Genomic DNA, 12,226 nt, shown 5'->3' on the forward strand with positions numbered 1-12,226 from the left:
TGTAAGTAAAAAATGAAGAAATTTTCTTTGATAATTAATGTGATGCAATATTATTCCCCCCCCCCCCCCCCCCCCCCCCCCCCCCCCCCCCCTCAGTTTGGACAATTCCACCAGCACAACACATAGGGCCCAGGCATGAATGAGTGTATGTCAAAGCGAGCGGCACCCAAGGAAGAATCATGAATCTGAGGAAAAACTATGTGCACGTCTCCCATGTTTTTTGTATCAGATAATCAGCCAAGGCATGCAAACTGATGAATAACAATCAAATTATTATCATTTAACTGCTTCTTTGGCCTACGTGCCACATGCAAATGCGTGGGAACGATGGAATTACCAGATACGGGAACTAGGGATAAAACCAGCTAAAGGCTTGTTTGATGCATATGTATTTAGCTCTATCCATATGTATTGAAGTTGGTTGGAGTGGAAATTAAATTATACTAGAAGGATACTCCACGCGTTGCCGTGAGACTCTCTCAAAAATAAAACTATTGCATATATGAGATAAATTATCCACATATTCTTACATCAATTCTTATAAAAATTGGTTACATTAAAAGATTGAAGTTAGTGAGATGGCATAGCTATTAGTAGGAGATGACATGGAAATACTACTTTTAGAGTCCACCCAAGGGGGCACCGATAGTAGGGAGGTGCGGGCGTTTTGCTCGACTAGCTAGTGGCTGTGGCTCTGTGGTGGGGGCGTGGGCGGATCCGAGTAGTTATAGGTCGTGACAAGTTTGATGACCTCTGACTCTGTGGTGAGGCATGGGCGGATCCGAGTAGCTATAGGTCGTGGCAGGTTTGATGACCTCCGGCTCTAAGGTCAGTCTCGGTTGATAGTTTTAGGGCGTTGTTTTCAAGACTATCATGTCATATAGAATGAAATAAAACTTGAACGAAACACCCACTCTAAATGTAAAGTTTCACTATATAGTTTTATAGACATTTAATTTCATAACTTATAGCGAGTTGGTAACAGGGCCGGCCCTGATTTTTTGGAGGCCCAGGGCGAAACTACAATCCGGGGTCCTTTATACATACATAACATAACATTGATAGTACTAAATATAAATGCATATATATAAACACTTAACTGCGGATGCAATAGCAATATCCATATGAAACCATTCATAAATATTAAATTACCTTAAAAATTCATATATTAAATTACCTTAAAAATTCCTTCTAACATTCCTCGATGCGAAGTCATTGATGATGCTATCAATATCGATCTCATCCAACAATCGCTTCTCAATGCACAATGTTGCCAAACCATTTAACCTCTCTTGAGACATTGTAGATCTCAAATAGTTCTTCAACAATTTTAGTTTTGAGAAGCTTCTTTTAGCTGATGCCACAGTCACAGGCATAGTAAACAAGATCCGATAAGCAATGGAAGCATTAGGATAACAATTAGCCTCTGTAACAAACTCAAAAGTCTCCATAGCTGTCATTGGTGTATCCGGCAAAGTGAATTGTAGAACGCTCAACTCAGAAATTAGATCATTTAAATCAATGTCAAATGAATCATTTAGAGAGAAAACTGCTGCTAGTGTTGTGCAACACACTTTTAGCTCATGACCATCCAATGCCTTCAAGTTTGTTGAACTCATTAAAAATCCAAATAATTCTCTGAATGATTCCAATTCTTGAAATCTACTCTCCAATGAACGGACTGCCATATCAATTATAACCGTGAAGTAACTAACTTTAAATTCCTTCTCACCTTCCAAGAGTGCTTCCTCACTATTATTTTCATCAAAATGCTTCTTTCTAAGAGCACAGCGCTTTACTAGGAACGATGGCTCGACACCAATTTTAGATGCAATTTCCATTGCATTAACCTTACTAGAAGCATACCCATCATTTCTATAGGTTTTAAAGTAATCCATTATGCCTTGTATCTGCTGCATGGTAGACTCAATGCACATAGATGGTAACTGCAACTTCTTGCTTACTTTATTGACAGCAAATAAAACATCATGCCAAATAACCATGCCAAATATAAATTCAAAGCCGCCAAGTACTTCAAATAAATTCTTTGCATCACTTCTATCCTTTGGTTCTACATCTCTATCTTCACTCAATGCAAGTAAAGCTGCCCTTAGCTGAGGAGCTTGATATCTAATTGCTGCAACACTTTTAATACGACTCTCCCAATGTGTGTTGCACAAAGATTTCACAGTTAAACCATCAACATGATCAAGCAAAATTTTTTATCTTTTAGTAGAACCAACAAATAAGACATATCAGTTGCACAATTCCAAAAAAGGAGTTAGGTTTGCTACAAGACTTAGCCATATCACAAAGAGTAAGATTAAGACTGTGGCAAGCACATGGCATATACAAAGCTCTTGGATTTATATCATGCAATCAACTTTGAACCCTCCTTGTGTTTTCCTTTCATATTAGAACCATTATCATAACCTTGTCCCCTAATGTCATCAATATTAAGACCAAAGGACTTAATGGAATCAATCAAAACATTGAAGAGCCCAGAACTAGATGTGTCATCTACCTTTAGGAAACCAAGAAAATGCTCCTCTATTTTAATTTTACCTTCACTCATGTTAACACATCGAACCAACAAAGTCATTTGTTCTTGATGACTAACATCTGGGATGCAATCAAGAATAACTGAGAAATATTTGGCCTCTTTAACAATCTTGATGATAGAATTTGTAATGTCAGAAGCCATAAGAGAAATCAACTCATTCTGAATTTTGTGGCTAAGATAATGATAATAAAGATCATTATTTTGAATACATCTAAGATGGTCTTGCATTACCAAATCAAACTCTGCGACCATCTCAACACAAGCTAAGAAATTACCATTTTGGTCATTATAAAGCTGCTCATTAGATCCTCTAAAAGCCAAATTATGTCTACCAAGGAATTTTGCAATGGTAATTATTCTCATCAGTACTTTCCTTATGTGCTCTTTCTCCTTAGAGATTTGCTACCGTAACTCTTTATCAAATGTCTCTTGTTTGCTTAATCTAGTTCTCAATTCATTCCATGAGTTCATATTGGTAATATGCGCAACAGTAATTTCATGTTCCTTCAGCCTTTCATTGATATGTTTTCAGTCTCTATACCCATCGTTCCCCAATGAACTCTTGCACTTTTTAGAATTAAAAAACTTACAGTAAAAGCAAAATACTTTATCCAAGTGTTTGGAATAAACTAGCCATTTCCTATCACGTAGCTCTCCATTACTCATTTTTCTATGATAACGAGAATATGCAAAATGCCTTAAATTATCGTCGAAAGGGAATACAATATTATCTTATCTTATAGGCCCCTTTTCAACTAATATATCCCTTGCTTTGTTATCAAGATTATCCCAATTTCTTGGATCATAAATATCCAAGTGACACACCAGTTCCTCATCAAGACTACTATTTTCTGTAGTATTTGAATTATATATGTGCTCATCAATACTCACATTGTTTTCTTCCATGTTAATGCCAACATTGTCATCAGGAGGACCTTCATCTTGTGGAATAATCTGTGTTGGTTCTCTCCAGACAACTATCGCCAACTCGTTTGGATCTCTTGAAGTGTTTGGATTATTCTTCAAAAACTTATGCATAGAACTCCTCTGTGATTGTATGAACTCATCTATTCGTGCTTCCTTTTTATTTTTCTCACTACCGGGAGCATACTTTCTTGATGACATGATGCTGTTAAGATTTAGAGAAACAATTAGCTAAAAAAGTAACTCATCTACTCACATTGTTGGCTCAGTGTGGGTGTCTGGCTCACTGTCGATCGTCGATTCGCCATTGCTCGTCTGGGTCGGGCGGAGTCGTGGAGATCGCAGCGCGTGCGTCGCGTGGCGTCAAGTCCAGCGTCTCGCGGTCTCGCCTCGCGTCTCACGTCGCCGGTCGCTGCCACCGCCGCGCATGTCGCGTCCGCCCGCCGGTCCATGTGACCGCAGACCGTGTTGCCACCGCGGAAGAGGAGTCGAGGAGTCGAGTCGCGTGTCGGCGTGTGCATGTGGCTTCTCGTGGATGCTAGTTCTTTCTTTATGTTTTTTAATATGGACATCATCCTTCTCGCGGACGCCAGGACTTGCAGGCCGGCAACGTTCAATACTAGGCCAAATACTAATATACCTGGTGTTTGCATACTTAGGGTGGGGCCGTACCTAGTTGGGGGGCCAGGGCGGCCGCCCCGCTTGCCCGCATCCAGGGCCAGGCCTGGTCATACGCGTGGCAGCGGCCCGGTCACCGGAGCCGCCGCCGCCTTCCATGCTCTGAACTGAATTGTGTCTGTCGCCGCAATAGAGCATGTTGTCCTAACCTCTTGTAACCGTGACAGTGTATATCCTCATGTTAGGTGCATTTAGACAGTTCAATTAAGTTATGAACATGTTTGTATTTCGATAATATCGACACGGAGGTCGTGGTAGTGCTCGGACAAGCTGTTGCCGAAGTAATGCCGCGACATGGTGGTCAAACGCGTGGGGGCGGCCCGGCCACCGGAGGCGGCGCCTTCCATCGTTGAGACACTGACGCACGGTCGCTGAGCTGTGCGTCTCGTCGTCGCAATGCACAACGATCCAATGGACTGCAGTTTTTTAATAATTAATTGTAAATCTAGAAGCTCTTATACAAAAATCGCAAATATAGCATCCTGTAGGCCGCCTTGTCGGCTGCTCACAAGCCCATAGGCCTACGTGACGACGATGTGGCAGCCGACACCCTCCGAACAAGCTTGTAGGCGCCGATAGCAGACCTATCGGCAGGTGGAAAGCGGACACCCTCTGGAGGAGCTGGTGGAAAGTCGGCCTCCCGCCGGCCGATAGGTCTGTGGATGTAGCCAAACTCGAGAGCAGAGGAAGGCGTGGAGACCAAGCTCTGTCTAGGGAAGGCTGCGGGCCGCATGGACACTTGCTCGGAGCAGGCGCACTTCCACGACCTAGGAGCGCAGAGCCACGATGCGCTTGCGCGATGGCCTCGGAAGCGCTGGCTGGCGCGCGGCCTTGGCGAGGGGATGGATACCTAGACGGGCACGAGGTAGAAGAAGAGTTAGAGGCTGCCATATGGGGCCCAGCAGTCATTGACTCAACCCACTCAACAAAACTCGTAAAACCAAACACAGGACTGGGTTGAACCCAACCTGCTAAACCAAACATGAGATGGGTTCGCCCCAACCCAAAAATTTGGATTGGGTTCAACCCATCCCTGATGATCCCACAACCAAACACATGCCCTTGCGTACCGGTCAAACTTTTTTAACTGTAACTAGATTTATAGAAATATTAGTAACATTTGTATCTCCAAATAAATTTATTATAAAGATAGATTTAAAGATCTATCAATGATACTAATTATATATTATAAATATTAATATTTTTAATATATATTTAATAAAAGTTGAGTACGTTTGACTTCTCAGAAAACGAGAACGGTGAATAAAAAAGCACGGAGGGAGTAACATATTTAAGATAAAAAAATGGTTCAACAGTGCATCATGGCCATCTTTTTGCTGACATGGTACGGTCGATGGAGGTACATCCACATACTCCCTCCATACTGAAAAACCTGACGTTTAGGACATGATTGTGGTATCCAAGGAGTGATTAATTAGGGGTTATCTTTCCACCCTTGCCCCTATTAAATAGCAAGATGGGTGTGTTCTATACAAGAATCTTGCTTATCTCGAGTGGCTAGCCTGACGGGCTGAAGCTGTGGTCCACGTTTCAAATCCCACCGCAGGTGCCTTTTTTTGTTCATGGCCATTTTGCATGGCTTGCATGGCACTGTGCGGAGGCCGGGTCGTTTGCATGCGCTCGCTCGCATGCCCGCGTTTTGGCCGTTTGCATGCGCTCGCTCGCGTGCCCCCGTTTCGGCCGTGCATGCTCGCATAGTTTTCGTTGCATGGCGCATTTTGGCTGTGCACGCTCGCATTTCGCAACTCGAGTTTTCGTTGCATGGCGCGTTTTTGAATCATTTTTTCGGCCGCGAGCGCGCTGTCGTGTGGTCTGGCCGATGGTCCATCTCCTTTCCTATTTAACTGGTGCTCACCTTTCCATCTGAACCTGTTCATCTTTTTACTCTTTGCCGTGGTCCACTCTTTCCTTGTCCACTCCTTCTCTACTGCAATGGCTAATCCATTTGATTTGAACGTTCGTTTGGAAGAAGACGGCGACGTCGATCTCAACGACCCAATATTGGAGGACGACACCACAAATGGTAATGTACTACTCAGTTTGTTTGGTTTTTTTGTTTAATATTCAAAGCAAGAACGTGTGGTAACGTTTCTCATTTTCTTTCTTCTTTTTTGGACAGGGTTCGATTTGAACTTGCCATTAGATGATTTTGGTGCTGTGGATTTCGATTACCTACAAAACCTTGCTAAAAATGACGACGGCGACGCCGGTTTTGATCTGAATGAGCCTGCCGACGCCGAGCATGGCATCGGTACTACCTCCTGTTCTTCTCTTGTGCATGTATTACACCATGTTTTTCTCTTCTGCATGTACGAATACCGTGAGCATGCCGTGAGCATCTATTGTATGAATGTCTTTGTTTTTTTCCTATAAATAAAACATGCCGTGAGTATTAAAATGGTTGTTTTTTTCCTTTTTGCTAGAACAAGAGTTATTATTAGTATTCTTGCTTTCTTCCTATAAGTAGTACAACATGCCGTGGTAATTGCTTGTGTTTTTCCTTTGGCTAGAACAAGATGCCAATCAAGTAAACCAACCGAAGCATGACTATCCTAATCATCTTAGACAACAAGTGTATCAAGCATTGTTGATGAGAAGCAACAATGGGAAACTAGGCAAGCATGATACAACAATTGTTGGTGAACAATTTGGAATGAAGATTCGAACAGTTTAGCGCATATGGAAGCAAGGTAAAGACCAACTTCGCCAAAACATCCCGGTCATGGTTCCTAATCTAAAGAAAGGTAGAAGTGGTCATAAAGCAATCCCTTTTGATTTGGAACGGTTGGGGGACATTCCACTCAAGCAAAGAATGACCATAGAAGATGTGTCTAGTAGACTTGGTATTAGCAAATGTAGGATACAAAGGTATTTGAAAAAGGGTTTGCTTAGGCGCCACTCTAGTAGCATAAAACCTTACCCAATGTTTTCCTAAACGCTAAACGGTAAACAGTCGGTCACATACCGTTTAGCCATTATTCGGACAAAACGTCCCATTAAACGGGTTAAACGGCCAATTAAACGGGGTAAACAGGTGATTAAACAGAAACGGCGCACCACCATGTAGCGTTTACACGATGTTTAAACGGGCTAAACGGCCGTTTAGGCGAACAGTGACCTTACCTCACTGATGCTAACAAGAAGACTAGGTTGAAGTGGTGCATTGACATGATTGAGCAAGGTTTGGTTGATGATCCAAAGTTTAAAGATTTATTTGACTTTGTGTTTGTGACAGAACCGCCCAATTTATACGAGATCAAGTACGGTTGTCCCCGCTAACACGTTGACGCACCCATACTTTCACTCATATAAACCCGGTAGTCCGCCGAGTGTCCCAAATGTAACAGAACCGACCAAATCATAAGAACGTAAGTACAAAAACAATCACCGAAGCGATCAAATTCCTGTACTTAAGCTCCCATAATCCCGGTAGTCCGGAAATCATGAAGGATTTCAACCAACTCTCGACATACAAACCAAGATCGTAATGATTCAACACAACACATCATCTGTTACAACATTTCACAAGTAGCATACGGATTACATCCATCAGAGTTGAAATAGAATATTACAAACCAAGTTTGAGTGTGCGGAAGCAACATAGTTTAGTACAAAACATCATAGTTTTCAAATACATTGCCAAGATCAGAGTCATGTCCCACAAAAGCATTATCAGGTACGAGAACTAGTAGAAACCGCGCCCAACGGTCTAGTCTTCATCCCCAGCAGGGAGAAGGCAGTACTTGCAGCAACCAAAGTAGAACTGGTCATCTGCAACAGGTGGGAAATAAACCCTGAGTACGAGAAGGTACTCAGCTAGACTTACCCGACAAAAACAGAAATAAAGACACCAAGGATCATGCAAGGCTTTTCAGGTGGGCTAGCTTGACATAGTTGCATAAAAGAGCTTATGATTACAGTAACCAATTTAAACTTAGCATCAAGCTTATCATTATTTACCTGTCCACTAGATTAGCACCTGTACTAGAGCACTCACTTATTAGGAGCAAACAATATTAACCATAGCAGGTATAATGAGGCTGTCATCATTATATCATCATTTCCGAACCATTAAGTTATTAAGTGTATCTACATTGGAGATAAGCCCGTCAAGTTCTCACTAACCGGGAGAGACGGCGATTCGAATCGAATTACAACTCAGCTGAGGGGGTATTCCTAACCCTCACCCTGGCATACTTTGCAAGAGTAGCCGTGGGTCACCTTTGGGACATCTCAGGAACCAAATTCGCGGGTTCGATCAGCGCCAGCACTCTCAGGGATTACCCTTCTGCCAGGACGATCAGGACTTTTAAATCACCTGCCCTTGGACTCACGCCTACGGCTCCCTTCTGAGGCGCACTTTATACTTATCGACTCCCGGCCTGAGGTGAGCTACTCGGCTTCGCGGTCGGTCATCGGGCCGGCCAACTAAGAGAGAGGCATGCGTTCAACATGAACAGGAAAGGCTCCAAGATCCAGTCCTTAATCGACACAGACGGAGCCACTGCAAACCGGCAAGTCTCCGTCCGGTCTTCATTTCAAATTAAGACTGGTTCTTTTCCACGATAGCAAATATAGCCAACCGTGCCACATGTATCATCCTATATCTCGCAGGTGACAGGAAATCACCCGACTTCTACCGAGTTTAAGCAGGGCTAAGCACTACTCGAGCCTGAGCTACATAGGATTCAGGATAACAATATCTGGACAAGGAATGGGTAACCAATGCAGCAAGTGTTTGCATCCAACACCTAAACTTAATGCAACAATATATGTAATAATAATACTGTAACTGCAGTTCAGAAAATAGGAGGCTTAATATGCTCCGGGGCTTGCCTTTCACAAAGTTGCAAGGACGGTGGTCAGGGCACTCAACGGCGACCTCGTCTGGCACTTCTCCTGAAGGCTGCTCCTCCTGAATCTCCGGTGTCGGCTGCTGCTGCTCGTTCAGTTCCTCGAATTCCAGCAGGGTTACTCCTTCCGGTACACCTATTGCATGCCGATGCAAATGATGAATATCATGGATGCATAAGGAATGACGTGATGCTCATGATGAATGAATCACAGTGAGTGTTTACGAAAGTATTACTGGACACTCGTTTACCGAGTACTTAGCTCTATTCAAATCACTTTAAGCATGTATCCAACTTAACTTAACTAACAAGAGCAACTTACCTAATTTGCATAACCTAAGATAAAGATGCTCATCTTCAGTTAAAGGCCTAACACCTAGGAACAGTACCATGAACTTAGAATAATAAAGACATACTTAATATAGCAGTTAAAGTTTCATATGCAACAAGTAGTCACTTAATTCTATCATAACCAGAGTTCTATAACTCCAAATGACTTGCAAGAGAACATTCTGGAAAGCTTATGAAATTCTCTACAATTCATTGGTAAACATCAAAGCATGATTCTAAAGTTGACCAACTCCAATTCTAGAAAATCTAGAATCTGTCCAGAATTGACAGGGTTACTAACTTAATTATTTAATGATGATGCAAAAGCCAAATTTGACCAAACAAAGTTTACCAACTTGTTTTTCATACCTAAGAAACATCAGAAAGTATAGTGCTAACTTCTAAATAAATTATTTAATATCCTTTTCCAATTTATTTAGTTAATTAGGTGATTTAAGCAATATATAGTAAAACTATTCATAAAAATCTACAAAAATTACAGTAGCTATCTCATGCTTCACATAGACTACCATAAAAATTTCAAAGCCATTGGACCAACATAACTTGCTGTATCCAAAATAACAGATGACATGTCTATTTCTAGCATAATTAAGAAACCTTATTAAAAAGTGTCAAGCAACAGATTTCCCATTTTTCCTAGCATCCTTCTAGCATAAGAATAGCACCCATAAAATTTCTCCTTCACTGGATCTATAGAAAAATTATGAAAATTCCCACAAGATCCACCTATTAATAACAGGAAATTCTATAACTTAAAAACTACACATGCACTAGCTCTGAAATTTTTACCAAAGCTTCACCTAAGCAATAACAGACTGCCCACCAAATTTCATAATTTTTGGACTATAGAAACTCAAGATAAAATTCAAACAAGTTTGCATGCTTCTAAAAACACATTTCAAACTCCTATTTAATTCATCAAAAATTTCTAAAACATGTGCTCATATAATATTTTTGTTAAATACTAGACATGACCAGGAACCCAACAAAATTAGAACCATAGCATTTGGATCTATATACTAGGAGCTACATATTTATGAATAACAACACAATTCGGTGAAATAATAAAGTAAACAAAATAAGAAAGACCTAGATCTACTGCAGTTGGGCCGGCCCGAGGAAACGGCGGCCCGCGAGCACACAGGCGCGGCCCAAGACGCGGCTTGGCCCACGCTGGGCTCCCGCCTGATCTTGGCGACTGACGTGCGGGACCCGGTGTCCGCCAACCCCACCCGTCAGCGAGATGAAGACAGGGGAGACGGCTCCACCGGCGCGGCGACGGGGAAACTCGCCGACGGCGACTCCTCCGGCGAATTGGACAGCACCTGCGTGCTCCCCAAGTTCCCACGCGTCGATTGACCTACAAATCCGAAGCTCTAGCGGTCCTTAGGTGCTCCGGCCACGGAGCGCGGCGACTCGGCCATGGCGCACGGCGTAGGAAAGGTCACAGCGACCTTACCCAAGCGCTAATAGCCCGGCTAAATGGTGGAGAAGGTCGCGAGGAACACCACGGAGCTACGACGAAGACGTAGCGCGCGTTTTCCTAGTGGCGCTCGAGCTCGGCGATGGCGAAGCAGGAGCGGCGATGGCGGAGCGGCGGCTTGCTTGCTGTGGCGAGCGGAGAAATGAGAAAAAGGATGGCGAGTGCGTCGGGCAGGCGTGGGGTGGCTTCAAGGCGCGGCTGCGACGGCAGAATGCGTACGGCGCGTGGCCAGCGCGGTCAGCCGGCCGTCGACGCGCGGCGCACACGCGTCCGGCGCTTTCTGAACCCGGTCGGCCATGTTCACTGAATCGTTCTTCTGAAAACGCGATTCAGTCATCGTCGAAGGTGACTGACAGAGCATGTTTGACGATCATGTACTCCTAATACGTGGCGATCCAGGTTAAGGAGTAGTTAGCAAAGTTGGAGACCTACATGAGTACTATAAGTTTGCTAATTGGAGCTTGAACTAGTTTGGCTTGGTTAGTGAGATACAGTGCTCCAAATACCAGCTCATGAAACTGAAATCTGCTTGGGACTTAGAAAAATTTGCTAAGTATGAAATCAGCATGTGCATCTGACTTGTGGGCCATGTTTGAGCATGTTCTAACCATTTTCATGAATAGGTCATAAAACAACTTTTGTTCCTTGATAAATTAGCTACAACTTTGGTAAAGAGTGCACAGCCATGCAAAGCCTCTAAGTTGGTCTTTTGAATCAGTCAAACTGTGAGACTCCTAGGGTCAATTCAAGTCAAACTTGCACTTGAGGGCATTTTGGTCATTTTGATCTACATGAACAATGTTCCAACAAGTAACCTAAGTGTAGTTAAGGTGTATTAGACCATAATCAACCACTTTACAAACTTGTTATACCACTTCTAATGATCACATGGAATAAAACAACTAAAATAAACAATTCAATCATATGTTGCAATGAAATGTTTCATATGTTTCATGGCTTGGTTGCTATTTTACACTTGTCATATTTCTATCATGTTGCCATGTTTCATGGTATAAGAATTTCATGTAACATTCACATGTTGCACTACTATCATTCATAAGCACTCAAGTACGAAACACATACAATTTCAAATGTTGCATATGTATGTTTCAATGATAATGACATGATGATATAGATAATGCACATGCTTATGAAATGACATGCAAATAGTGGAAGCCAAACACCTAAGGTGTTACACCAAAAGACCTCGGTAAATCAACATCACAACCAAGATCGCGTGATTAAGCAAATACACATCACATACATCGGGTTGCAGCGAAAATAATATTACAAAGGGGTTAACAAATAATAGTACAAGTTTGGGTTTTAAAACCGCTTAGTGAAAACAACATA

The 12,226-nt window shown here is 42.5% G+C and overlaps 1 protein-coding gene across 1 annotated transcript; it reads right to left on the reverse strand.

Annotated features, from left to right (window-relative positions):
• Window positions 1-1,178: 1,178 nt before the first annotated feature.
• On the reverse strand, window positions 1,179-1,919 carry LOC136525471 (uncharacterized). Its single transcript, XM_066518445.1, has one exon. It carries the CDS (start codon window positions 1,917-1,919, stop codon window positions 1,179-1,181), a length of 741 nt encoding a protein of 246 aa, XP_066374542.1.
• Between the last annotated feature and the right edge of the window lie 10,307 nt (window positions 1,920-12,226).

The sequence above is a fragment of the Miscanthus floridulus genome, chromosome 19 (assembly GCF_019320115.1).
Source record: "Miscanthus floridulus cultivar M001 chromosome 19, ASM1932011v1, whole genome shotgun sequence".
In the NCBI taxonomy this organism is placed as follows: domain Eukaryota; kingdom Viridiplantae; phylum Streptophyta; class Magnoliopsida; order Poales; family Poaceae; genus Miscanthus; species Miscanthus floridulus.